Source organism: Nelumbo lutea, chromosome 5 (assembly GCF_056320005.1).
Source record: "Nelumbo lutea isolate HS-2025 chromosome 5, American lotus-T2T, whole genome shotgun sequence".
Classification (NCBI taxonomy): domain Eukaryota; kingdom Viridiplantae; phylum Streptophyta; class Magnoliopsida; order Proteales; family Nelumbonaceae; genus Nelumbo; species Nelumbo lutea.
Window position 1 is genome coordinate 85,837,177 of NC_142688.1, and position 25,548 is coordinate 85,862,724.

At 41.4% G+C, this 25,548-nt stretch overlaps 1 protein-coding gene across 4 annotated transcripts in view; it reads right to left on the reverse strand.

Annotated features, from left to right (window-relative positions):
• TPR9 (Tetratricopeptide repeat (TPR)-like superfamily protein) overlaps positions 1-25,548 on the reverse strand; it is a 109,789-nt gene that overhangs the window by 78,568 nt on the left and 5,673 nt on the right. For all 4 annotated transcript variants that reach the window (XM_088947897.1, XM_088947898.1, XM_088947895.1 and 1 more), the window contains exon 5: positions 2,004-2,232. In XM_088947897.1, coding sequence (XP_088804023.1) covers positions 2,004-2,232 — 229 coding nt within the window. The remainder of the gene's footprint in view (positions 1-2,003; positions 2,233-25,548) is intronic.

Consider the following 25,548-nt stretch of genomic DNA (forward strand, 5'->3'; position numbering starts at 1 on the left):
ACAGATACGGTCCCACTGTGTTCATAGGGTAGAAGGTGTTCTAGTCTTCCTAGGGTCAGCTGTTGGTCATTTAGTTGTTTCAGTTATTTGTTTCAGTCTTATTTTGCTCTATTTGTTATGTAAAGACTAAGGGCAGATCTGTCCTTTCCATGTAATGAGCATAACCTATAAATATTAAATAAAGTGACGGCGGCAGAATATTGAGATTCTGTCCTTCCTTTCAAAGCTTGTCTTCTAGTGCTCTCTCTCTCTACTCTCTCTCTCTCTCTCTCTCCTTCCTCCATTCTTTCTCATTTTTCGAACCTGAAATTTATTAGTGCTCAAGACTGATAACAGTCTTGAACAACTACAGACTTAGGGGAGGAGGAAGAATTTTTCCCAGCGAAAGATATTTGGAGCAAGCCTATTACTCCAAAAATTCAAGCCTTCTGTTCAAAGATAAATACCTGGGATGTGCTTCAAAGAAAAATGCCAAACAAGTGCCTGTCTCCTCATATGTGTATCTTATGCAAGGCAAATGGTGACACAATTCCTCATTTACTTATTTTTTGTCCCTTTGCAAATTGTGTTTCGACATGCATTCCTTCTCTCTTTGTTTGCAGGTGGGACCCCCACAAGATTTCACTATGTTGTTCAGCCCAAGTTTCTTTAGACAAGCAAAAAAGAGAGGAAGATTACTGTGGAAGACAGACAAGGCAGCAACTATTTGGACACTATGGGAAGAAAGAATGAAAGATTGTTCAAAGAAAAGTCCAGGAGTTATTTATCAAAAAAAAGTCCAAGAGTTTAGAGGACATTGTATAAGGCATTAAGATCAAAACGGCAAAGTGGGTAAAAACCTGGGAAGATTTCCATTTGGTGATAGTGACTTATATTATTAGAGCTTGTTTCAAGTAGCAAATTCAGCTTCTGTGAAAGACAAAGTAGTAATGAACTGGAAACCTCCTCAGCCTAACAGATTAAAGTTTAACTTTGATGGAAGCTCTATAGGAAATCCAGGACTGTCAGGAATTGAAGGGGTTTTTCAGGGATGATGCAGGAAAAGTGGTAACCTTGTTCTTAGGGCCGACTGGAGTAGGGGATTCTTTTAGCGAAGAAATTACAGCCTTACATCAAAGGTTTGAAATTAGCAAAGCAGTGGGGATTTAAGAATCTGGAAATAGAAGGTGACTCCAAATTAGTAATTTCTTGGATGGATGACAGCAGCCCAGGTGGGTTAACGGCAAATGGAATGGCAGATGGGCAAAACAAGGGGTGTATAGGGATCAATTTTTTGGGGCAGATTTGGGTTAAGTTGTTCCCATGGATAAATGATTTTTCTTGTTTCTATATTTGTTCTAAATTCTATGATGTAATTTCTTTCTTCATACCTAATGAAGTTTACTCTGTTTACTGATAAAAAAGGGTTTATAGCACAACTTCACAATGTATTAGTTTGTCTATAACCTTAGTTTCTTGGCTTTATTTAATGATTTGGAACAAGATAATAATTCAAAAAAGGTGTGTACATGCTTCTTTTATCATTTCATAAAACATCATTCTATATTTTTACATATTTACAATGTTTTCACCATGTCTATGATTTTCGCAATAGTTTTTTGATCAAATAACAGCATAATTTTATTAATGAAAGAAGAAAGGAGTGCATGATATATAGAAATTCAAAGGGAATTGCTAGGGGAGAGATAAGAGATTTTTTTTATTAAGGAGAGAGAAGAGATATCTCTCACTGACCTATGATTTTACAATATTTCCATATGATATTTCCAACATTTCCGACATGTTTCCTATATTTGGCCAACCGACATTTCCACTGACACTAGCATTTTAAACCTTGGGTGAGATTGCAAAGATCTTGTTTAACAGTTGTAGCTGCTGACTTGAAAGTTTGTCAACAGATGAATGACAACGAATAAACAAGGGTACCTAACTGAAAACAAGATAACATAATTTGTTGAAATAAACAAGGACAAAACAAACTTCTAGTAACATTAAACACTTACCAGTAGATACTGTGTTACTACAAGACCCCAAATTCTTATCATTGTGTAAATTAGTTGAACTGCTTTCCCTCATTGTCCTTTTACGCTGATCTAAAATTATCTTAAGTTTGTCTTTTATCTGGTTCTTTCCACCCAAAGAAATTTCCATGTTCATGGCCACAGTCATGTCACTTATTGCATCTTCAAAATTTTGCAAAGCAGCATTTGCTGTACCTCTCCGATACCATGCCTGAAAGGTGAAGGTAGAAGTGTGTGATTACAATGATCCAAAGACCAAGATATATAACTTAGACAATAAAGCAAGTTGTTGCATGTGAAATAAAGCACAATGTGAGGCTCATACTTTAAGAAATGCACAGTTAACACACACAATCAGTGTTTTGTCCTTACCATGCCTATGTAACATAGATTGTTAGATACTCTCTTCAATTTGTCGATTGATGGCCTTCATTCTTCTTCTATATTTACATTGTTGAGTTGGTCCGGTTTCAAGTTATTGGGCCTAAATTATTTATCTTTTATTTTTAAGTTGTTAAGTTAGGAAGTTATTGGGCTATAGGCCCATTAGTTTATGTTTTTTAGTTGTGACTGTTCAGCTACTTAATTAGCCGCCCTACTAAGGGCATTCTTGTAATCTCTCATTATTTAAATTCAAGTATATAATACAAAGAGGGATTGGCGGCCAGAACTAATTTTCAATTCTGGTTGACATCCCACTCTCGTTCTTCTCCTCTCTTCTTCTCTGCTGCTGAAACCTTTCAACTTCTACTTTTCTTCACAAGGATTCATCTAAAACTGCTATCAGCAACTTCTACTTGGTATCAGAGCAGGCCAAAGGTTCCTTGGGCTGCTCTATCATGCAGCCCTAGATCGGCCGACTGCATGGGGATTTGAGAGGCTAATCGAAGATCTCAGGTAAGCCCAGTTTTTGGAGTTTTTTGGTGGATCTGTTTTGCCCTGTAGCTGGTCTAGGGTTTCCAATTAAATTCAGGAAAAACCGAAGAAAGGGGGAGAGTCTTGTTTTTATAGGACTCTTCAATTTTGACCTAGGAAGTGGTGCCCTAATTTTTTAGGGTTCCTTGGAGTTTTCTGAAGAGGGCGGTTCAGGTCCTACCTTTTTTGGAGGTTTCTGGAGAGAGCGGCAGCCTCTTCTCTCTTTTCTCTTGTCCCACAGAAAAGGAATCTTTTGTGTGAGGATCATCTAGGGTACCAGAAGGGAGTCTGTGATACCTGAAGGGATTTATTTCATATTCTATTATCTTGAAGTAACTTTCTAACCCTTTTTTGAGAATTATGGAGGGTAATGGAGTTGAAAACAAACTCAGGGTGAAATGGGACCAATAGGAGGTGTCGGAGACCTTTTCGAGGCTGGGGCCATTACTAAAGTTAAGTTAGATGGTTCAAATTATTTAGAATGGTCACAATCTGCAAAGATGGCCATTGGTACTCGTGGGAAGTTGGGGTATATCACTGGTGAGGAAGTGAAACCCGAGACTAACAGCTCCCGGTGGGTACAAGAAAACTATATGGTAATGAGTTGGTTGTGTAATTCAATGCTGCCCCATATAAGTAAATTTTTTGTGGGCAAATACAGCTAAGGAAACCTATTCACAGAGTGAAAATGTTGCTAGGACCTATCAGTTAAGGAATCAGATTATTGCTACCATGCAGGGAGATAGACCTATTGCTTTTTCTTTTTCATCCCTTAAAACTCTGTGGCAGGAGATTGACCATCTGGAGGCAATTGTTTGGGAAACCACTAAGGATGCAGCTGCCTACTAGAAGCTCCTAGAGAAGTATAGAGTTTTTGAATTTCTTGCTGGACTTAATCCTGAATATGATATTGCAAGGCAGCATATCCTTTCTGGGGACAGTGTTACTCTCTCTCAGGCATGTGCCTTTGTATCAAGGGGAAGAGAGTAGGAGAAATGTGATGATGAAGAATTCTGGTTTTGAACAATCAGCCATGGTCAGTACTGTGAAACCCAAACAGAGTGGAGACTGGGGTGGTAGTGAAATCAGGAAGGAAGATAAGAATGATTTTATTTGTGATTACTATAAGGAAGCCTAAATACACAAGAGATACATGTTGGAAGCTTCATCCTCATCTTGTGCCGAATAAAATCAAAAACAAGAAGGGAAATGCACACATGGCAGTCACTGGCGACATACCTAGCCCTCCTACTACAACTACTCTGGAGTTTATTGCAGCTGCTACAGTGAGGGCTGAACTTGAGAGATATGGGTAGTTCCTGAATCAGCGAGATACAGTCAGCCCTAATTCAGCAACAGGTGGATAGCTGGGTACAGGTGGTTTTGGTGCAACACACTCTACTTCCTTTGCTCACATAGGTAGTTGACATGCCACTGCAAACTATGATTCTACTACAGGTAAGGAGGGACCTCCTTGGACTATAGATTCTGGAGCCTTAGAGCACATGACCCATAGTTCCACTATTTTTTCTTCTTACCAACTCTGTTCTAGCAGAGACAGAGTCTCCACAACCTATGGATCTCATGTTCCCATTGCTGGGAAGGGGTTTGTCAAGTAGTTTGACTAAGAATCTGAATAGCTTAGTAATTTTTTCTTTTGGTCATTGTGTTTTGCAGGACTTGAATTCAAAGAGGACAATTGGGAGTGGTCATGAAGTGAATGGGATCTACCTCCTAGATGTGCTTCCTCATCATCAGGGCCATCATGTCAGCAGGGATAGTGATTTAGGGTCTGTGACTCAGATTATGCTTTGGCATAATCATTTGGGTCATTTGTCCTTTTCTTCTTTACGTTGCTTATTTCCAAAGCTTTTTGAGTCTGTTAATTTGTCTAGTCTAGAGTGTTAAGGTTGTCAACTTGGAAAACATTGTAGACATTCCCTTAAAGCTAGCAATAAAAGATGTTTATCTGCTTTTGATATTATTCATTCTGGTGTGTGGGGGACCATACCATGTTCCTTCTATTGGTGGTTATCGATATTTTCTTTTATTTGTGTAAAGAGGCTGAGCCGAATGGGTCCTAGTATCTTCTCTTGTAATATTTTTTCTATTTTCCTGTTAGCTAATGGGCCTCTCTTAATGGACTTGTTATTTCTTTTTGTTTGATCTCTTTATGTTACTGCCTAGCTGGCCGCCTGCTTAAGGGCATACTTGTAATTATATTAACATTAATTTTTAGTAAAAGGGATTAGAGAAAGGAAAGGATTATTCGAACCTCTCTTCTTCTTCCTCCTCTTTTCTCCATCTTCTTCTCTTGTACTGCTGCTCTTACTTTTCTTCCTCCTTTTTCTCTCTAACTTTTCAAGTTTATACCTATTTTTGAGGACTGGTTTTACATCTTGGTATCAGAGCAGGTTTCTTTCTTCCTTGTTTTCTTCTTCCTCTTTCCCCATACACCCTTAGATTAAGAGAGTGTATGGAGAGATAGGTTCTCTATAGCTCAGAGGACCTCTAGCCTAGTTGGTAGAGGGTTTGGAGAGTTTAAATCTGGTTGGATATTGCCAAGAAGTGGTGTTGTTCTGTTGCTGCCCAAAACCCTAGCCGACTAGAGATTTTCGAAGGTATAGGTAAAGGTGAAGCTTTGGGTGTGGCACTCTGTGCTTGGGAGGTGTCTTTCGACTCCTAAAGGAGGGCGGTTCAGGTTTGGAAGAGATTGGGAAGCTCTGGTAGGAGCGGTTTCATCTTCTTTCTTCCTCCCCAGTAGTTGGACGGAGTAAAACCCTAGTTTTCAAGCATTTGGGTTCTGGTTTGACTTCAAGTAAGTTTATATAGACCAAATTTCTAGTTCTTTTATTTTCGTTTGATTAATGGAGCCATACGGAAGTGAGTTCAAGCAAGTGCTGATTTCCGGCCTTGGCTCGGTAGATTCCGTTTTGACTGGTGTGACCATAATCAAGCTAGATGGGACAAATTATCTTGCTTGGGCACAGTCTATAAGAATTTATGTCTGTAGTAGAGGAAAACTCGGGTATCTCACAGGTAGTAAAGTGAAACCCGAAGAGATAGACCCTGAATTTGAGAAATGGATGCAGGAGAACTAAATAGTCATTGGATGGTTGGTCAACTCTATGCAACCTCATATAAGTCAGCATTATCTCTGGATGTCTTCGGCTAAGGAGATATGTGACAGTGTTACTGAGACCTAATCTACTATTCTATACTGTAGCCAGAGTCTAAAAGTTGAAAAGTGACGTGAAGAACCTAAGACAAGGGGAGAAGAGTGTAGCAATCTACTATTCTATATTGAAATCCCTATGGCAAGAAATTGATGTTATGGAGACAATTGTATGGGAGAGTAAGAATGATTGTGAAATGTATAGGAAGTTGGTGGAGAGAAATAGGGTGTTTGAATTTCTTACTCGACCCAACCCTGAGTTTGACATCATTAGGAAAAATATCCTGGCCAAAGATGAGGTTAATCTTTCCCAGGCATACGCTATGATAAGTAGTGAGGAGAGTATGCGACGGGTTCAGTTACAGAGTCCACCTACAAAATACTTTGCAATGTTAGAATAAAGCCAAAGGGTCCTACTGAGAAAAAGGAGCAGATATGTGAATATTGCAAGAAACCGAGGCATACAAAGGACACTTGCTAGAAGCTTCTTCCTGATAGGTTTAAGAATAACAACAGTTCTAAGAAGGGCAGTCAGGTAGGAAAGCCTAAGACAACTAATGTTGCTACAATACCTGAAGGAGGAAATAAGGAGAGTGAAGAAAAATCAACCATTGAAAAGTTGGCAACAATGAAAGCGAATTTTGAAAAGTATGGGAGGCTTCTAAATCACTTGGAAGATACTGTTTCTTCATCTCGCTCTTCTAGCAACACATCATCATCATCTGCATTTGCTCACTCAGGTATTCGTGCTTCTGCAAATCATGCTTTAGTTTCAGGTAATCATAAAATCCCTTGGATTATTGATTCCGGTGCATCAGACCATATGACCAGCCCGTCTAATCTCTTCTGCTCATACCACCTTCTCTCTGGTAAAGAGAAAATATCCCTTGCTGATTGGTCTCTTGCTCCCATTTCTGGTAAAGGGGATATAAAGACCTCTGATACCCTTTATTTATCCTCTGTCCTTCATGTCCCTAAACTTAATACAAACCTTTTATCTGTTAGCAGCTTAACTAAACCCATGAATTGTAGCATAACATTTTTTCCCACTCATTGTGTTTTTCAGGACCCGTAATCTCAGAGGATGATTGGGAGTGGCCATGAGGTGAACGGAATATACTTGCTGGACACACCGAATAGACCTGCAATCTTGTCAAAGTCTTGTTATGTCACTTTCGGTTTGGTCATTTGTCTTTTTCTGCTTTGAGTCATTTGTTTCTAGATATGTTTAAGGGAGTGTCTTTACCGAGTCTTCATTGTGAGTCGTGTGAACTGGCAAAGCATTGTAGACATTCTTATTCAGTAAGCAATAAAAGATCTCTTTCTCCTTTTCATATTGTTCACTTTGATGTATTGGGGCCATATCATTTGCCAACTATGGGGAGTTACAGGTACTTTATCCTTTTTATTGATGACTACTCTCGTTACACTTGGATTTATCTCATGAAATCCAGGGATGAAGTACCAGCTATTGTGCAAAAATTTCATGAACTCATCCTCACCCAGTTTAACACTCAGATCAAAATATCCCATTCTGATAATCGTAAGGAGTATTTTGAGAAAACCCTCTCCACCTATCTTGAAACTTTTGGGGTTATTCATCAAAGTTATTGTTCCTACACTCCACAACAAAACGGAGTGGCAGAAAGGAAGAACCGGCATGTGGTTGAAGTTGCCAGATCCCTCCTGTTTGCATCCCAAGTTCCTATAAAATTTTGGGGAGATGTTCTTACTGCTACCTTTTTGATCAATTGTATGCCCTCCCGAGTTCTTAACTTCAAAATCCCCTTTAGCCTTCTCTTCCCGGATGAGGATCTTTTTTCTCTTCCTCTCCGTGTTTTTGGGTGCACTTGCTATGTGCATGTTCACAGCCATTAAAGGCACAAATTTGAACCTAAGGCTCGTAAATGTGTTTTTCTAGGATACGCCTCCACACAAAAGGGACATTGCTGTTTTGATCCAATTAGTGGCACCCGCTTTGTATCTCGGGATGTCACATTTGCTGAGTTGACTCCTTTCTTTAGTATTTCTCCTGAGGGGGAGAAATCTGAAGAACCCTTTGCTATGTCTCCAACTGTTCCTCTTCCCATTCCTCTTGAGTCCTCTCATGAGGTGTCCACTTCTCCCACTGGACCTACCTCCAATATTCATGTTCCTCCTCCTCCTCCACCTCATTCTCCTATAATTCCTCCTCATCCTGTTCTCCAAAGGTGGTACCAAAGGCACAGATTCAGACATGGGCAAGTTGTTTCCACTCCTACAAAATAGCCTCTTACTCCTCCCATCATTACTGAGGTAACCAATCAGCCTTCCTCTGACCCATCTACATCTTTCCCAGACCTTGACCTTCCTATTGCTCTCCGCAAGGGCAAGCGGAAGTGTACAGCCCATTGTATCTCCAAACACCTGTCTTACAGCCTTCTCTCTCCTTCCTACTACTCTTTTCTTGCTTTTGTTTCTTCCCATGTGATACCCAAGTCCGTACCGGAAGGCTTATCTAAACCTGAATGGAGGGATGCTATGATGGCTGAACTAGATGCTTTGCATAAGAATCATACCTGGGATATTGTTGACTTGCCTGAAGGGAAGGAACCAGTGGATTGTAAATGGGTGTTTACCATTAAATATCACTCTGATGGATCTATTGAGAGGTTTAAGGCTAGGCTAGTTGCTAAAGGCTACACTCATATGTATGGTATTGACTATCTTGAGACATTTGCTCCTGTAGCAAAGATGACCTCAGTTTGGGTTTTGTTATTTCTAGCCGCTACTTTTGATTGGCCCCTACACCAATTTGATGTTAAAAATGCCTTCTTGAATGGAGACCTACATGAAGAGGTCTATATGTCTTTGCCTCTAGGGGTGTATGGGAAGGAAATGCAAGGCAAGGTGTGTAAATTGCATAAATCTATTTATGGTCTCAAACAGTCTCATCGGGCTTGGTTTGAGAGGTTCAGGGTTGCTCTTGTCTCCTTTGGTTACACACAAACTCAATCTGATCATACCTTGATCTTGAAGAGAAATGGCTCTCTGGTGACCTTTTTGATAGTTTATGTTGATGATATTGTAGTCACGGGTAATGACACTCAAGAGGTCAGTAAACTCAAGAGATTTCTTAACTCTGAATTTGAGATCAAGGATTTGGGAGATCTTCGGTATTTTTTGGGCATTGAAGTTGCTAGATCTAAGGATGGTATCTTCATTTCTCAGCATAAATATGTCCTTGACCTCCTTGCTGAGACTAGTAAACTTGGAGCTAAACCAATTTCCACTCCTATTGATCCCAATCATAAGCTTTCTGCTACAGATGGTGACCTTTATCTGATAAAGGGGTCTTTCAGAGACTGCTTGGGAAGTTGTTATATCTTTGCATGACTCGGCCAGACATTTCCTATGCAGTAAGTGTTATTAGTCAATTTATGCATTCTCCCAGATATACTCATTTAGTTACTGTAGAAAGGGTTCTGTGTTACTTGAAAGGTACTCCAGAGAAAGGTATTCTATTTGCCAAACATGGACACATGAAGCTGAAAGCTTTCACTGATGCTAATTGGGCAGGATGTATTGATGATAGGAGATCCACCTTAGGTTATTGTGCTCTGGTCGCTGGGAACATTGTGTCATGGAGGAGTAAGAAACAATCAGTTGAAGCAGCATACAGGGCAATGGCACATGGTGTCAGAATTACTGTGGCTACGATCCCTTTTAGAAGAATTGGGGGTTGACTATGAGAAGCAAATGATGCTCTACTGTGACAGCCAAGCAGCTATCAATATTGCACATAATCCTGTTCAACATGACAAAACTAAGCACATTGGGGTTGATAGACATTTTATAAGGGAAAGAGTTTCCTCGGGAGAAGTTTGTTTGCCATTCATCACATCAGACGAACAATTGGCTAATATCTTGACTAAGAGAGTTCCGAGAGGGAAAATGACACACTATATAAGCAAGTTGGGCATGATTGACATCTATGCTCAGCTTGAGTGCAAAGAGACTGGGCCGAATGGGTCCTAGTATCTTCTCTTGTAATATTTTTTCTATTTTCCTGTTAGCTAATGGGCCTGTTATTTCTTTTTGTTTGATCTCTTTATGTTACTGCCTATCTGGTCGCCCACTTAAGGGCATACTTGTAATTATTTTATCATTAATTTTTAGTAAAAGGGATTAAAGAAGAAAGGGAAGGATTATTCGAACCTTTCTTCTTCTTCCTCCTCTTTTCTCCATCTTCTTCTCTTGTACTACTGCTCTTACTTTTCTTCCTCCTTTTTCTCTCTAATTTTTCAAGTTTACACCTATTTTTGAGGACTGGATTACATCTATTTGTGGATGATTTTTCTCGATATTCTTGGATTTACTTAATGAGATCTCATGATGAGGTACCATCCTTGGCTCGGCAATTTCATCAGATGGTGCTAACACAGTTTGGGGTACGAGTGAAGGTGTTTAGATCAGACAATGCCAAGGAAATTTTGAAAAGAACCTTGCCTCGTATCTGTTAGAGCATGAAGTTATCCATCAGAGCAGTTGTTCCTACAGTCCACAGCAGAATGATGTTGTAGAGAGGAAGAACAGTCACATTGTTGAGATTGCAAAAAGCACGATGATCACATCCACTGTTCCAGTTCGGTTTTGCGGTAATGTAGTTCTCATTGTAGTCTTCCTGATTAATAGGGTGCCCTCTCGTATACTTGGATTCAGCACCTCATTCAGCCTCCTTTTTCCTGAGGGGGAGATGTTCCACATTCCTCTCAGGGTGTTTGGGTGTGCTTGCTTTGCACATGTTCTTGGTCCTCACCGCTCGAAACTCGATCCAAAGGCAAAGAAGTGTGTTTTCCTTAGGTATGCAGAAAATCAGAAAGGGTACTGCTACTATGATCCAATCTCTAGGAGTCGATATGTTACTATGGATGTCACATTTTTTGAGTCCACATCCCTTTTCTTGAAGGATCCTTCTCAAGGGGAGTGTTTTGGGGAAGTGAGTGGGCAGTCACTTCCTCTTCCAGTTCTAGTTCTTGTGTCTACTCCTGTGTCTGACCCTCCTATGTTACCTACCTTACCACCTCCCTTGTGTCCAGCTTCTTAGTGTTACTCACGACAGCGACTTCACAAGGTGGTTGGTTCCACTACAAAAGATCTCACATCACTTCTTATCAGTTCCTTGGAGACTCCAGATTCAGCTGGCACGGATTCAGGTATTACTCTTGATCCCTCTAATGTTTCAATTCCTATTGGTTCTACTAATCCCATTACAGATGACCTAGACCTTCTTATTTCTCTCAGAAAAGGGAAGAGAAAGTGTACTACTCATTGTATTTCACAGTACCTATCCTACAGTGGACTTTCTCCTTCCTATCGTGCTTTCCTTTCTTCTCTTGACTCTGTGTCTATACCCAAGGGTGTTAGTGAGGTTCTCTCTAAACCTGAGGGCAAGGAGACTGTTGGATGCAAATGGGTTTACACAGATAAATATAAGGCAGATGGAAGTATAGAAAGGTATAAGGCCAAACTGGTTGCAAAAGGGTACACACAAACCTATGTCATTGATTGCTCAGATACCTTTGCACCAGTTGCAAAGATGACTTCTGTTTGGATCACTCTCTCTCTTGCTACCACATACTCTTGAACCCTATTTCAACTTGATGTGAAAAATGTTTTTCTGAATGGAGATTTGCAAGAAGAAATGTATATGGATCTTCCTACTGGTTTCTATAGTTATGCTGAAAAGGGGAAGGTATGCAGACTAAAGAAGTCACTTTATGGTTTAAAGCAGTCTCCCAGAGCATGGTTTGACAGATTCAGGAAGGCCTTGATTGCTTTTGGCTACACTCAGACTCAATTAGACCATACATTGTTTGTGAAGAGGAGGGGATCCTTGGTGTCAGCCTTAATTGTTTATGTGGATGACATTGTTGTCACAGGAAATGATCTAAGTGAGATTGACAGTTTGAAGAAGAATCTACACAGATAATTTGAAATTAAGGATCTTGGGGAGTTGAGTTACTTCTTGGGCATTGAAGTTGCAAGATCAAAACATGGAATCTTTATTTCTCAGAGGAAGTATGTTTTGGATCTTCTACAAGAAACAGGGAAGCTTGGAACAAAGGTTGTTAGTACTCTTATTGATCATAATTACATAATAAATGCATCAGAAGGTGAACTGGTAAAGGACATTGGGAGATACCAGAGACTTGTGGGGCAATTGCTATATTTGTGTATGACAAGATCGGACATCTCCTATGCAATGAGTGTGGTGAGTCAATACATGCATGCCCCACGAGTCCAGCATTGGGAGGCTGTTGACAGAATTCTTGCTTATCTGAAGGGACACCCAAGCAAAGGCATATTATTTGCTGACCATGGACAGTTGAAGCTAGAGGCTTATACAGATGCTGATTGGGTAGGATGCCTTGATGACAAGAGATCTACTTCAGGAGTCTGCACCCTTGTTGGGGGTAATCTAGTCTCATGGAAAAGTAAGATCAAGTGCATAAGCTGAATTCAGGGCCATGGCACATGGAGTTTCAGAACTTCTATGGATCCGCTCCTTGTTAGGAGAGATTAGTGTTGAGGCAGAAGAACCTATGATGTTGTACTGTGACAATTAGGTAGCAATTAACATTGCCCACAACCCAGTTCAGCATGACAGGACAAAGCACATTGAAGTGGATAGACATTTCATAAGAGAAAGGGTGACTTCAGGGGAAGTGTGTCTTCCATGCATTGCTTCTGATTTGCAGCTCGCTGATGTTCTCACAAAAAGTGTTGCAAGGAACAAGCTGGAACATGATCTACGCAATTTGGGAATGTGTGACATTTACTCCCAACTTGAGGGAGAGTGTTGAGTTGGGCCAATTTCAAGTTATTGGGCCTAAATTATTTATCTTTTATTTTTAATTTGTTAAGTTAGGAAGTTATTGGGCTTTAGGCCCATTAGTTTATGTTTTTTAGTTGTGACTGTTCAGCTACTTAAGTGGCCGCCCTACTAAGGGCATTCTTGTAATCTCTCATTATTTTAATTCAAGCATATATACAAAGAGGGGTTGGCGGGCAGAACTAATTTTCAATTCTGGTTGACATCCCACTCTCTTTCTTCTCCTCTCTCCTTCTCTATTGCTGAAACCTTTCAACTTCTACTTTTCTTCACAAGGATTTGTCGATTGATGGCCTTCATTCTTCTTCTATAGTTACATGATGAATCCTTTGTTATTGATAGAGAATAGAAACTAAAAAACAAATATTAGAAGAAATCAAGAGGAAAAAGAACAATGAACAATGGCTCATAAAAAACAGGGATCAAATCCCACTCAAATGAGCATCGGTACTTGGTATCCTGATTCCTGAATCCTGAATTAGGTGTCATTATCCAATGTATTTTGTTCTGTATTTTTTATCAAAAGGGCATATAGCTGATTTGTCGATGATAAAGAAGGTGATAGTGATGAACGTCAGTAAACTCAATGACCAAATGAAGCTGTTGGGGGCATGTTTAATAGGAAGATTCTTAAACTGTTCAACTCTGGGCAGAAGAGTAATGGGGCAACGGGAAGCTAATAGGAGATCAGAAGATTAAATGGTGGTCTGCTTTCGCTCATATTCCAAGAAAAGGGGACTGGGTGCCAGGTCCTAATGGATTCAATGTCTTTTTCTATAGCATGCTGGAGGTGGTGAAGATGGAGATGTTTAAGGAACTATGGGAAGAAAAAATGACAAATGCGACCTTTATATCTTAACACCAAAGATGGACAGAGCGAATGGTGTGGAACATCTGGGTATGAAAATTTCGATGGATCCCTCTCTCGAGTGAAGCAAACTGGGAGTGTACAGGATTAGCAGACCAAGTTTGAACGGTTAGCTATCCAAGTGCATGGCTAGCCGGAAACAGCCCTGGTCAGCTATTTCATGGGGGGGGGCTACGAGAAGATATAAGGATTGAGGTTAAGTCAATGCAACCCACGACCCTGATTGCTGCTATAGGGCTGGCTAAGATACAAGAAGAGAGACTTAACTGACTAAGGAGGGTCAACCGGCCCAATGGGCCTCCAACTGGACCCCCATTACGACCCCAGACCAACTGGATCGATCAAAATCAAGGACCCCTCCTTCCCACTCCTAATTATAAGCTGGAGGTTCCTGCACCTAAAAACCCAGGTACTATGACTGTACCCTACAAGAAGCTAACCTGGACAGAGATGCAAGCCCATCGTGAAAAAGGACCTTGCTACAATTGTGAAGAGAAATTTGCCCACGGACACCGGTGCAAGGCTCCCCATCTCTACCTCCTGCAAGCTGATGGCGAGGTTGTAGACGAGGAAGAAGAATCTGAGGCAGTTTGTAACTAATACAGAGGCTGAGTACTATGTCATCTCCCTACAAGCCCTTTCGGGTCAACCAACCCCACAAACTATGAGGGTTAATGGCTGAATCCTGGGTCGGGAAGTGACATGCTCATTGATAGCAGCAGCTCTCTTAACTTTATCACCTCGGGACTGACCCAAAAGCTGGGGCTAGCAATTGAACCGATCCCACCTTTTGCTGTCAATGTAGCAAATGGATATGGGATCAAATGTGAAGGGAAATGCAGAACTGTAGGGCTGCAAATCCAAGGCCATTCATTTCCGGTAGACCTGTATCCGCTTGAATTTACAGGGGCAAACATAATGTTGGGCATTGAGTGGCTCCAACAGTTGGGCCCGGTGACGTGTAACTAAGCTGAATTGACAATGGACTTCCAGCATAACGGAGTTCCCTGCTCATTAAAGGGGAGTAAACCCATTAAAACCACAGCAGAAGCTCCTCACACTATTTTTAAGAGTTGCCAACACTCTGACACCCCACTGCTAATGAGTATGGGCTCAATGCCTTCTAGGCCGCAGCTGTCCACTTAAGGCTTCAGGGGCGCAGACACCAGAACAACAAGATGAACTCCAGCAGTTGTTGATTGAATATTCGGATGTGTTTCAAGAACCCTCCACCTTACCACCCAATAGACAAATGGACCACCACATTACCCTTCACCCCAGGGCACCGCCAGCCAATGTGAGACCATATAGGGGTTCATTAGGCCCAGAAACAGCCCTTTTTCCTCATCCGTCCTATTAGTCAAAAAAAGGACTGCAGCTGGAGGTTTTGTGTTGATTACCAGACCCTTGATAATATCACAGTGAAGGATCAGTACCCCATTCCCTTGGTTGAGGAACTGTTCGACAGATTGGTTCAGGCTCTCTACTTCTCTAAGCTGAATCGCAGATCCGGGTCCACTCGGATGACATCACTAAGACTGCCTTTCGAACATCAGATGGACACTACAAGTTTGTGGTGATGCCGTTTGGTCTAACCAACGCACCTCCACCTTTCAGCGGCTCATGAACAAAATCTTCAAACCGTTTTTGCGCTGTTTTATACTTGTTCAATGACATCCTTATTTACAGCCCGACATGGCCCTTGCATATGGAGCACCTGCATTGTACTTTGGACCTACTGAGACAGCACTCCTTATTTGCCAGGCCCATTAAATGTTCCTTTGGGCAGACCCAGGTCAATTACCTTGGACACATCATATCTTAAGGCAAGGTTCACACTGACCCGGAAAAGGTATCCAGCATGATCAACTGGCCCCGACCCACTTCCCAAAAACCACTCAGAGGGTTCTTGGGATTAACTGGCTATTACCACCAATTTATACCTGGCTACGGTATCCTAGCTGTGCCTCTCACTAAATTGTTGAAGAAGCAAGCTTTTGATTGGGATGGGCAAGCTGAATATGCATTCCAATCCTTGAAGAAGGCAGTCACCACTCCACCCAGTCTCACCCTACCCGACTTTGATAAGGAATTCATTTCCGAAACAGATGCTTCTGGAAAGGGGATTGGGGCAGTTCTGATGCAAGGGGGGCAACCCTTGGCTTACTATAGCCGAGCTCATTCACTTCAGGCCCAAGCGAAGTCAACTTATGAAAAAGAGCTAATGGTCATCACATTAGCAGTTCAGAAGTGGAGAGCAGTGAATTTTAAGCCCAGAACAGAAATGGGCCTATAAACCAAGGTTCTAAACTGCTCCAATAGATATTTAACACTGCTCCAGTAGGGCGTATCGGCCTGTATCGGTGCTTTTTTTGTGTTCTATTTATTTTTCTTTTCAAAACCAGTTCAGAGGGGTCGGTTTAAGTCCCAGATACCCTCTGAACCATGGCCTGACCCGATACACCCCCTGTAGGGTCGTATCGGGATGGCCCTGATAAAATACGTATCGGCCAATACATAACGATATTTTGAACCTTGCTATAAACTACTGGGCTATGATTTCCATATAGAATACAAACCGGGCCCTTCAAATGCTCTAGCAGATACATTGTCAAGGGTGGAGGAGTTTTAAACTCATGGGCCTGTCCAAGCCCAGCTATCCCCTACTGGAACTCATCACATTTGAGGCCCAAACTGACCTGGAACTTAAACAGATTCAAGCTTTATATGCTCAGGACCCCTCCCTGGTTCCAGACTATTCAGTCAAAAGGTCTACTCTTTTCTATAAAGGACGAGTGGTGATAGCAAACAATTCAGCACATCAAAAGGAGATACTCAAACTGTTCCACAATTCTGCCAAGGGAGGGCATTCCGGGTTTCTCAAAACATACAAAAGGGTTGCAGACCAGTTCTATTGGAAGGGGATGAAACGCACAATTCAAGACTATGTTGCCTAGTGCGACATCTTCCAGCAACATAAGTACATCACACGATCCCATGTGGGTTTACTTCAGCCTCTCTACCCATTCCAGAGAAGGTTTGCGAAGACATAACCATGGATTTTATTACTGGGTTACCTAAATCAGCCGGGAAATCTGTAGTATTGGTAATAGTGGATCGATTAAGTATGCCCATTTCATAGCTCTGCCTCAACCATACACAGCCACTACAGTAGCACGGGCTTACATCCAAGAGGTCGCCAAATTACATGGCACCCCAAATTCTATTCTGACTGACAGGGATCCCCTCTTCATGAGTAAGTTCTGGGAGGCCTATTTTTCAGCTCAAGGAGTTCACATGCTCCATACAGCCAGCTACCACCCCCAGACTGATGGCCAATCCGAGGTGGTAAACAGGTGCCTTGAGACCTACCTACGTTGCTTTATTGGGGAAAAGCCAACACAATGGGCCCACTGGCTGCCGTGGGCAGAACATTGGTACAACACTACCTATCAAGCTTCAGCTGGAACAACACCTTTCAAAGTGCTCTATGGGAGAGATCCCCCAGCGGTGTTACCCTATGAGAGAGGCTCTTCCACAGTGGCTGAAGTAGAAAACCAGTTGCTCTCAAGAGATGAAATACTGAGGTCACTCAAACTGCACCTTCAACAGGCCCAATAACGGATGAAGCTGACTTGTGATCAGAAGCACAGAGAGCTTGAATTTTCAGTTGGAGACTGGGTTTACCTGAAACTACAGCCCTATCGGCAAACTTCAGTGGCACGCAGGGTTTGGCAAAAGCTGGCTCTCAGGTACTTTGGACCCTTCATGGTGATTGAATGGGTGGGACAGGTGGCCTACAAACTGGATCTTCCTCCCTCCTCAAAATTGCACCCAGTTTTCCATGTCAGTCTATTGAAACCATGCTTGGCACATGCAACCAAGGTACAACCAACTCTCCCACAGTTCACAGGAGACATTCTGATAGAACCCCAACAGATTACTGATCTTTGATGGATTAAGACTGGGAAGAAGGTCCGCAAACAAGCATTAGTGGAATGGAGCAATCTACCAAGGAAGGATGCGACTTGGGAAGATTATGAGAGCTTACAGAATCAGTACCCCAACCTCAACCTTGAGGACAAGGTGTTTATTGAAGGGGGTGGGACTGATAGGCAGCCGGATAATAACTTAGGCCCAAACCATGAAGACCAGGCCCATGTCACTCAGCAGACGGGTCATGCTCGAGAGCAGCCCCTGATCACCCATGTGACTCCCCTGCTGCGGTTTGTTTATACAAGGGAGCCATGTCACCAAGTTAGTTATCCATCACAGTCTCAGCCATGTGCAGGTGAAGTAAAAATATTATGTAATCTGATCTCCATGGTATGAAGTAAGAAACCCTATTATCCCCTCTCTTTTCTCTCCCTCTTCCTCTTCTTCTTCTTCTTCCCTCTTACTCTGTTTCAGGAGGGTGAGCTCCCTCGAACCAGCTCCTTGTTTTTGAAATTGAAGCGGACTCATCACAGATCCTTAATCTCCAATGCTGTTTGTGTAGGTGGCATAGTTGTCAAGGCAACGCCTAGGCGGGTGCCTAGGCATCGCCTAAGGCGCCCTCTGAGGCTCACCTCGCCTAATCGCCAAGCAGTTTTTTACTTCCTACTATAAAATACTTTTTTGTTCATTCTTTTTTGAGATTATAATTATAAAATAGACATTATTAAACTAGAATAATCATTTTGTGTTTATATACTAAATTCTTCTTATTGTTTTTTTAATTATTAGGGTTTAATCAACAAAAACATTGCTAAATGCTATATTGAACCCTCAAAGACTTCAAAACCTGAACCAATAAGTAAGGAAGTACTACCGCCATTACTTTTTCTTTTCTTCTTTTCCTATAACAAAATTAAGGGTTATGTTGATTTTCTATACTTTAATATGAACTTTATACTTTTCTTATGAAAATTATGAATATAATTATTAAGGAAATATGGTTATGGTACCTAGGGAACTACCCTAGGATCTATGTTTTCAACATGAAAAAAAAACCCATCGCCTAACCTCGCCATGGTGCCTTGAAAACTATGGTTGGTGGTGGAGGTTTTGAGCAGATTAATCAACAAAGGAGTGGCAGCAAGTTTGTTTAGAGGTTTTAAGGTTGGAGGAGAGGGTGGTTGATAACACATTAACAGTATGCAAAATGACGTTTTGATTCTTTTGGATACCTCAGAGGAAGTGCTGAAGCTGAGGGGAATTTCTAAATGTTTTGTAGTGCTCTCAGGTTTGGATATCAACTTAAACAACAGTATTTTGATTGGAGTGGCACAATGCAACAAGATACACTTGAACCTTGTGCTACAACCTTAGGGTGCCTAATTGGTGAATTTCCTTTTACCTACTTGGGATTACCTATTGGTGTAAAACCTTCAGCTCCTTCTACTAGGCAGCCGGTGTTGGATACAATCAAGCAAATATTGGTAGGGTGCACAGGGAAGTATCTTTCTTTTGGTGGTAGGATCACTATTGTTAAGAGTGTTTTATCAAACCCATCAAGCTGTTACTACTTGTCTCTTCTAAAGGCCCCGGCATTAGTGATAAAGGAGATTGAAAGGATTCAAAGGGAGTTCTTGTGAAACATTAAAGTTGTACAAAAGAAGCATCATTTGGTAAAGTGGGAATGGGTATGCAGGGAGAAAAAAGATGGTGGTTTTGAATTAGAAGGGTAAGAATTTTTATCAAAATTAATTGGGAAAATAAGTTTGGAGTTTGAGTGGGAAAGGGAGACCTTGGAGGAGAGTTATTGCTTTGTAAGTATGGGGTGGTGAATTTTAGGTGGGACTCAAGAGGGGTCACACCTTCCTATGGGGTGACTGTGGAAGAGGATTATGAATTTCCATGCTTTATTAAGGCCTTTTGTTTCTTGGAGGGTGGGGGATGGGTCTAGAATTAGGTTTTGGGAGGATGAATGGTTGAAAGTGGAGAATCTATGTGATTTGCATCCAAGATTATACAGATTAACTAGAAAGGAGGTGACAATTGTACAATGTTTTGAGTGGAGGCAGGGAGAGGTTTAGTGGTTTCCTACTTTCAGAAGACCTTTGCTTGATCAAGAGATGGAAGAATGCGTGGTGCTTTTGCCTAAACTTCAAGAGGCAGTGATCAATCTGGAAAGTGCAGATGCATGGTGGTGGAAGGAGTTCAAGAATGGAAAGTTTCTATAAAATCTCTTTACAAAGCTTTGGCTCAAAGTCAAATGGAAAGCTCTTCAGTTGGAGGTGTATGGGGTAACCCAATTCCCCTAAGAGTTGAAGCATTCACATGGCTAATAGCTATGGACAGTATTCTCACTCAAGATCACTTGAGAAAAAGAGGTTTATATTTGGCATATAGATGTGTTCTTTGTGAATATGATGCTGAATGTATATTGCATTTGTTAGTAGATCACAACTTTGTAAGGTGCAGTTGGATTTTCTTCTTCCAACTGTTCAAGATGGGTGGGTGGTCTCCTCAGATGCCTAAGGATATTTTTGAACATTGGCTGGTGATCAATGGGGAAGCAGGAAAGCAAAGATTATGTTCCCTTTGCAGTATGTAGGAAGGTGTGGAAAGAAAGAAATAGAAGAATTTATAGAAGAATTTTTTATGTAAAATCAAAAGGCAAGAAGAAAGTTTGCATACTCATTGGATAAAAACTTTTGGACTGGACGTTGATACTCCCAGGTTTCATGGATTCTAAAACAGAAAACTTAGGTTCTGATTTTTGGAGTACTTCGAATCTAATTTAGTTGTATTGAGACCAGAATTTATTGTATTTGGGTTTTGGTTTTGCTTTTTATGTTTCTGTTACTGTTTTTGGCTGATGCAATATAAGCCAGATTATCTTCAGAAAAAGAAAAAGCAGAGGCAAAAGGGTGCGGGATTATGCAAGCGGCAAAATAGATTCCCAGGGTTGAGATTAAGTAGGTAGTACCCTTTAACAAGAACACTGAGAGACCAAAATAGGACTAAAATGGTGTCATTATGCATGGTAGGCATTCCATTACATGCTTGATGTCTAGAAACTTCCAAAGCAAAGGCAACTGCTTGGGCCAATTTTATAAATTCAATGATAGGAACAGAGCATGGAACAGATTGGACATGGTGAGGTTGCTAATTAAAATGGAGGAAACTCATAGAGTTGCATTGAGGATGCAGCTTGCTTTCACAGTTGAATATGAGGATGCAGCTTGCTTTCACAGTTGAATAGTATGATCTGAGACTGTTGGTCGAAGGTGAAGAGCAATTATTTTTTAGAGTCTTAAAAAGGAAAGTGAAAGAAGGTTGATAGTGGAGTTGCAGAGAAAGAGAATAGCAAGGAAGAAGGGGAAGGTGACTAGTCAATTGTTGGGGGAAGATCACCTGGCAACAGAGAAGGGTAGAAAGGTAATTCCATATGTAGTTGGGAAGCTCTCAGGGCCAAATGATAAGGGAGGCGTGTAGGCTCAATGAATACTGTTATGAGGATTATTTAATTGTTATTTTACAGTTGCTGTTAGTGTGCTGTCAGCCAGTTAGTTTCTTTCTTTCTTATTAGCTTGTTACTAGGGAGTGCCACCAGGAGCATACTTGTAATTTCTTATTCATTTATATTAAGTTAATGTAAATAAACAAACTGGCTGCCGCCAGATATAGTTTTGAGACTCTCAATCGTATCTTCCTCTTCTCCTCTCTCCTCTCTTCTCTTCTCTCTCTCTCCATGAATGATTACATGGTATCAGAGCATCATTCTGAACTATAAAAAAAAAAAACAGAACTGTTTCTCTCATCTGAACCTAGCATCATTCTGGGCTATTCTCAGTTCCTTTTTTTTCTTTGATTTCTTGGACGTGGAAGACAGAGAAACCTAACCGGACTGGTCAGGCGACTTGCGGCTACTTTCTTTGGGTTCTTCCTTGGTCGTAGCACCAAGGAAACCCTAGCAAAAGAAGGGTGATGCAGTAAAGAGTCCCTTCTCTTTGTTCGATGCTGTGAAAATTAATTTCTGGGTTTGCACCTTCGTACAGGTGCTGGACAGGGTATGTGTTCTTGTGTTTTTTCTGTGGTCAATGGTGTGAAGGCCTTAGTTTTTGGTTTTACATCTTCGTTTAGATGCTGGACTGTTAGATTGCATGTGCTGTAGTCGAACTGCTAGTATACTATTCTAACAGCTGGTTGCTGGACTGATTACTGGGCTGTTTGAATGGCTGAACCATTACTGGGTTGATTTCAGCAGCTTTTTTTTTCTCTCATTCCAGAAGTAAATTTCTTGGGGGTTTAGTATTCTGATTGTGGCTGTTGTGTAGTTGTGTGGGATTTGGTCTTGTTCTTGTAGCGTAGACTCTCTCCCTCAATGGAAAACTATGATTCAGCTTCATTGGAGGTTACACCAACCTGTAGCACAGCTGGTATGGGAGGTGAAAGCATGATGCTTCCCATGCCCATTACCCATTTAAATAGTCTAAACTACCTGGAATGGGCTAAAGTGTAAAACTTTATGTAACAGCAAGGAGAAAAGCTGGTTACATAAATGGAAGAGTTAAAGAACCCAAGAGTGAGACAGCTGAACATGATAGGTGGGACTAAGAAAATAGTATGGTGATGCCTTGGCTCCTTGCAGCCATGGAACCTGATGTGAAGAACAACTTTATGTGGGCAGACACCGCTAGTGAGATTAGGGAACAAGCCAAAACCACCTATTCTGAGCAAAGGCATCATGCCAAGATTTACCAGTTGAAAGCTGAATCCTCAACCTGTAAACAGGGGAATCATAGTTTGTCTGCCTATTATTCAGTCCTTACTTCAGTGTGGAAAGAATTGGATCACTATCAGGCTATAGAATGGAAACATGATGATGATGCTAAGGCTTATAAGAAGCTGGTTTCTCAGCAGCGGGTTTTTGCATTCTTGTTGGGTCTAAACCCTATTTATGAACCCTTGAGAGTTCAGATCTTAGGAAGTAAAGAGTTTCCTTCGGTTCAAGAGGTGTATGCCCTCATTTAATCTGAGGAAAGTAGGCGGAGTGTGATGGTTACAACTGAGGGGGAGCAACAGGTAGCATTGGCTGCAAAGGTAGTAACAATACAGGAAAGAAAAGTGACTCCAAGAAGGCTGATGATAAAAACAAGTCGTTTTGTACCCACTGTTGGCACTCGAGACATACATGTGAGACATGTTGGGAGATTCACGGGAAGCCCAAGTGGGCAATGAAGAACCAAGAACAGAGTAGAGTACAAGGTTAGAAAAAGCCGAATACAACACATAATGCAACACATGTGCAACCCAAGATACTCAGTCTGTTGGTATTACTCAGGACCACTTTACTAGTTTTGACCCCAAGGAAGATATCATGAATTCCTTCAGAGATCACCTGGAGTCATATAGTAGGGCTTTGCGAGAGATGGATAGTCCAGTTACTGGTACTCCTTCTACTTCATTTGCGTCTACATCAGGTAATGTGGCTTCTACATTCCATGTCACCACTACCACTAACTCCCCTTGGATCATTGACTCAGGGGCCTCTAACCACATGACCGGTAAGCCAAACTTGTTTCAGACTAATAGCCTTTTGTTAGGAAGGGATAAAGTGAGGCTCGTAGATGGATCATTCTCCTCCATTGCAGGCCAAGGATCAATATCTCTTCCCCATGGCCTTAACCTGAATTGTGTATTGTATGTCCCTCAACTTCCTATAAATTTGCTTTCAATCAATAGCATCACAAACTCTTTAAACTATAGTGTAACCTTTTTTCTGGTTCATGTGTTTTTCAGGATCTAACTTCTGGGAGGACGATTGGTAGAGGGAGCCTAGTGGATGGTCTCCACATTCTTGACAATAAAGCTGGTCTCTCGATGTCGTCCTTAGAGTCATAGCCAATCAAATAAGAGTCAAATTTTTTTGTGGCATAGTCGGTTAGGTCATGTTTCTTTTGAAATAGTAAAGTCTTTGTTTCCAGATTTATTTAAGTCATGTTCAGTGTCAGAGTTCCAGTGTCAAACATGTCAGTTGAGCAAACAATGTAGAACAACTTTTCACTCAAATAATAAAAGATCAAGTATTCCTTTTCATGTTGTGTATTCTGGTGTATGGGGGGCTACTACTACAATCTCTGAGGATGGGTATAAGTACTTTATCACATTGATCGATGATTTCTCTCGCTATACATGGGTATTCTCTATGTGTAGTAGAGACGAAGTTTCAAAGATTGTGAAAGACTTCCAGAGGATGGTGTTTATGCAATTCCATGTTGAAATACAGATCTTCCAATCAGACAATGCAAAGGAATATTTCCATGGTGAGCTCAATGAGTTCTTTGCCTCCCGTGGATCTATTCATAAAAGCTCATGTGCAAGAACACCACAACAAAATAGTGTTGTGGAAAGAAAAAATAGACACCTCCTTGAGGTAGCTCGAGAGATGATGTTACACATGAATGTTCCAAAAAGGTTTTGAATGGATGCTATACTTGCAGTTGCTTATGTCATCAATCGCGTACCCTCCAGAGTGTTGAACTACATGGCCCCTCATCAGTTGTTGTTCCCTCAGTCCCCATTATTTTCCATTCCCATGAGAGTTTTTGGTTGTCGTGCCTTTGTCTATGATTTGTCTCCATCTCGGGGTAAGTTAGACCCTCGGTCCATTCCTTGCATCTTTATAGGGTATCACTCATCTCAAAAAGGGTATTGGTGCTTTGATCCCATTAGTCATAATTTTTTTGTGTCTATGGATGTGTCCTTTGAGTCTGAACCGTTCTTCCCTGCTTCTCCTCAGGGGGAGAGTAGTGTGGAAGAGGAGAAGCAAGTTTAGGTCCGCCAAGTCTCCCTTCTATTCCGGACCTTGCTCCCTTTCGTGTCTTCCAACGTACACGCCATAGAGAACAGCAATGTGATAGAGATTTGGAGTAGCCAAACATTGAGCAACTGACACCGTTAGACTCCTAGGAGGTAAGTCCAAACCCTATAGAACCTATTGATACTCCTACTCCTATTGTGGATGAGCTTGACATTCCTATTGCTCAAAGAAAGGGAGTCAGGACAAGCACTACCAAACACCCCATTACCCAGTATGTCTCCTATGATCACATTCCCCCCCCCCCCATACTGAGCCTTCCTATCTACAGTTGATTGCGCCCCTATACCCAGAAATGTTGCGGAAGCCTTAAAAATTCCCTGAATGGACAGATGCTATGAAGGGGGAGATTAATGCCCTCCATAAAAATCAAACTTGGGAATTGGTGGATCTTCCAAGGGTTTAAAACCCAGAGGGGTGTAAGTGGGTGTTTACAGTTAAACATAAGGCGGACAAGACAGTTGAAAGGTACAAAGCAAGATTAGTAGCCAGGGGGTACACTCAAAGGTATAAGGTTGACTATGATGAGACTTTTGCTTCAATAGCTAAGATGAACTCAATTAGGGTCCTGCTATCATTAGCTGCTAGCCTTGACTGGGAATTGCATCAACTGGACATAAAAAATGCCTTTTTAAATGGTGGCCTAGAGGAGGAAGTGTACATGGTTCATCCCCCTGGATTCTGTGCCAAGGGAAGTGAAAATAAGGTGTGCAAGCTAAGAAAGTATCTTTATGGTTTAAAACAATCTCCCAGGGCTTGGTTCAGTAAGTTTCACATGGCGATTCAGCAGGTAGAGTTCAAGCAATGTCAGTCTGATCACACACTCGTTGTGAAGAGATGTCAGGAACAGGTTGTTGTATTGATAGTGTATGTGGATGATATCATCAT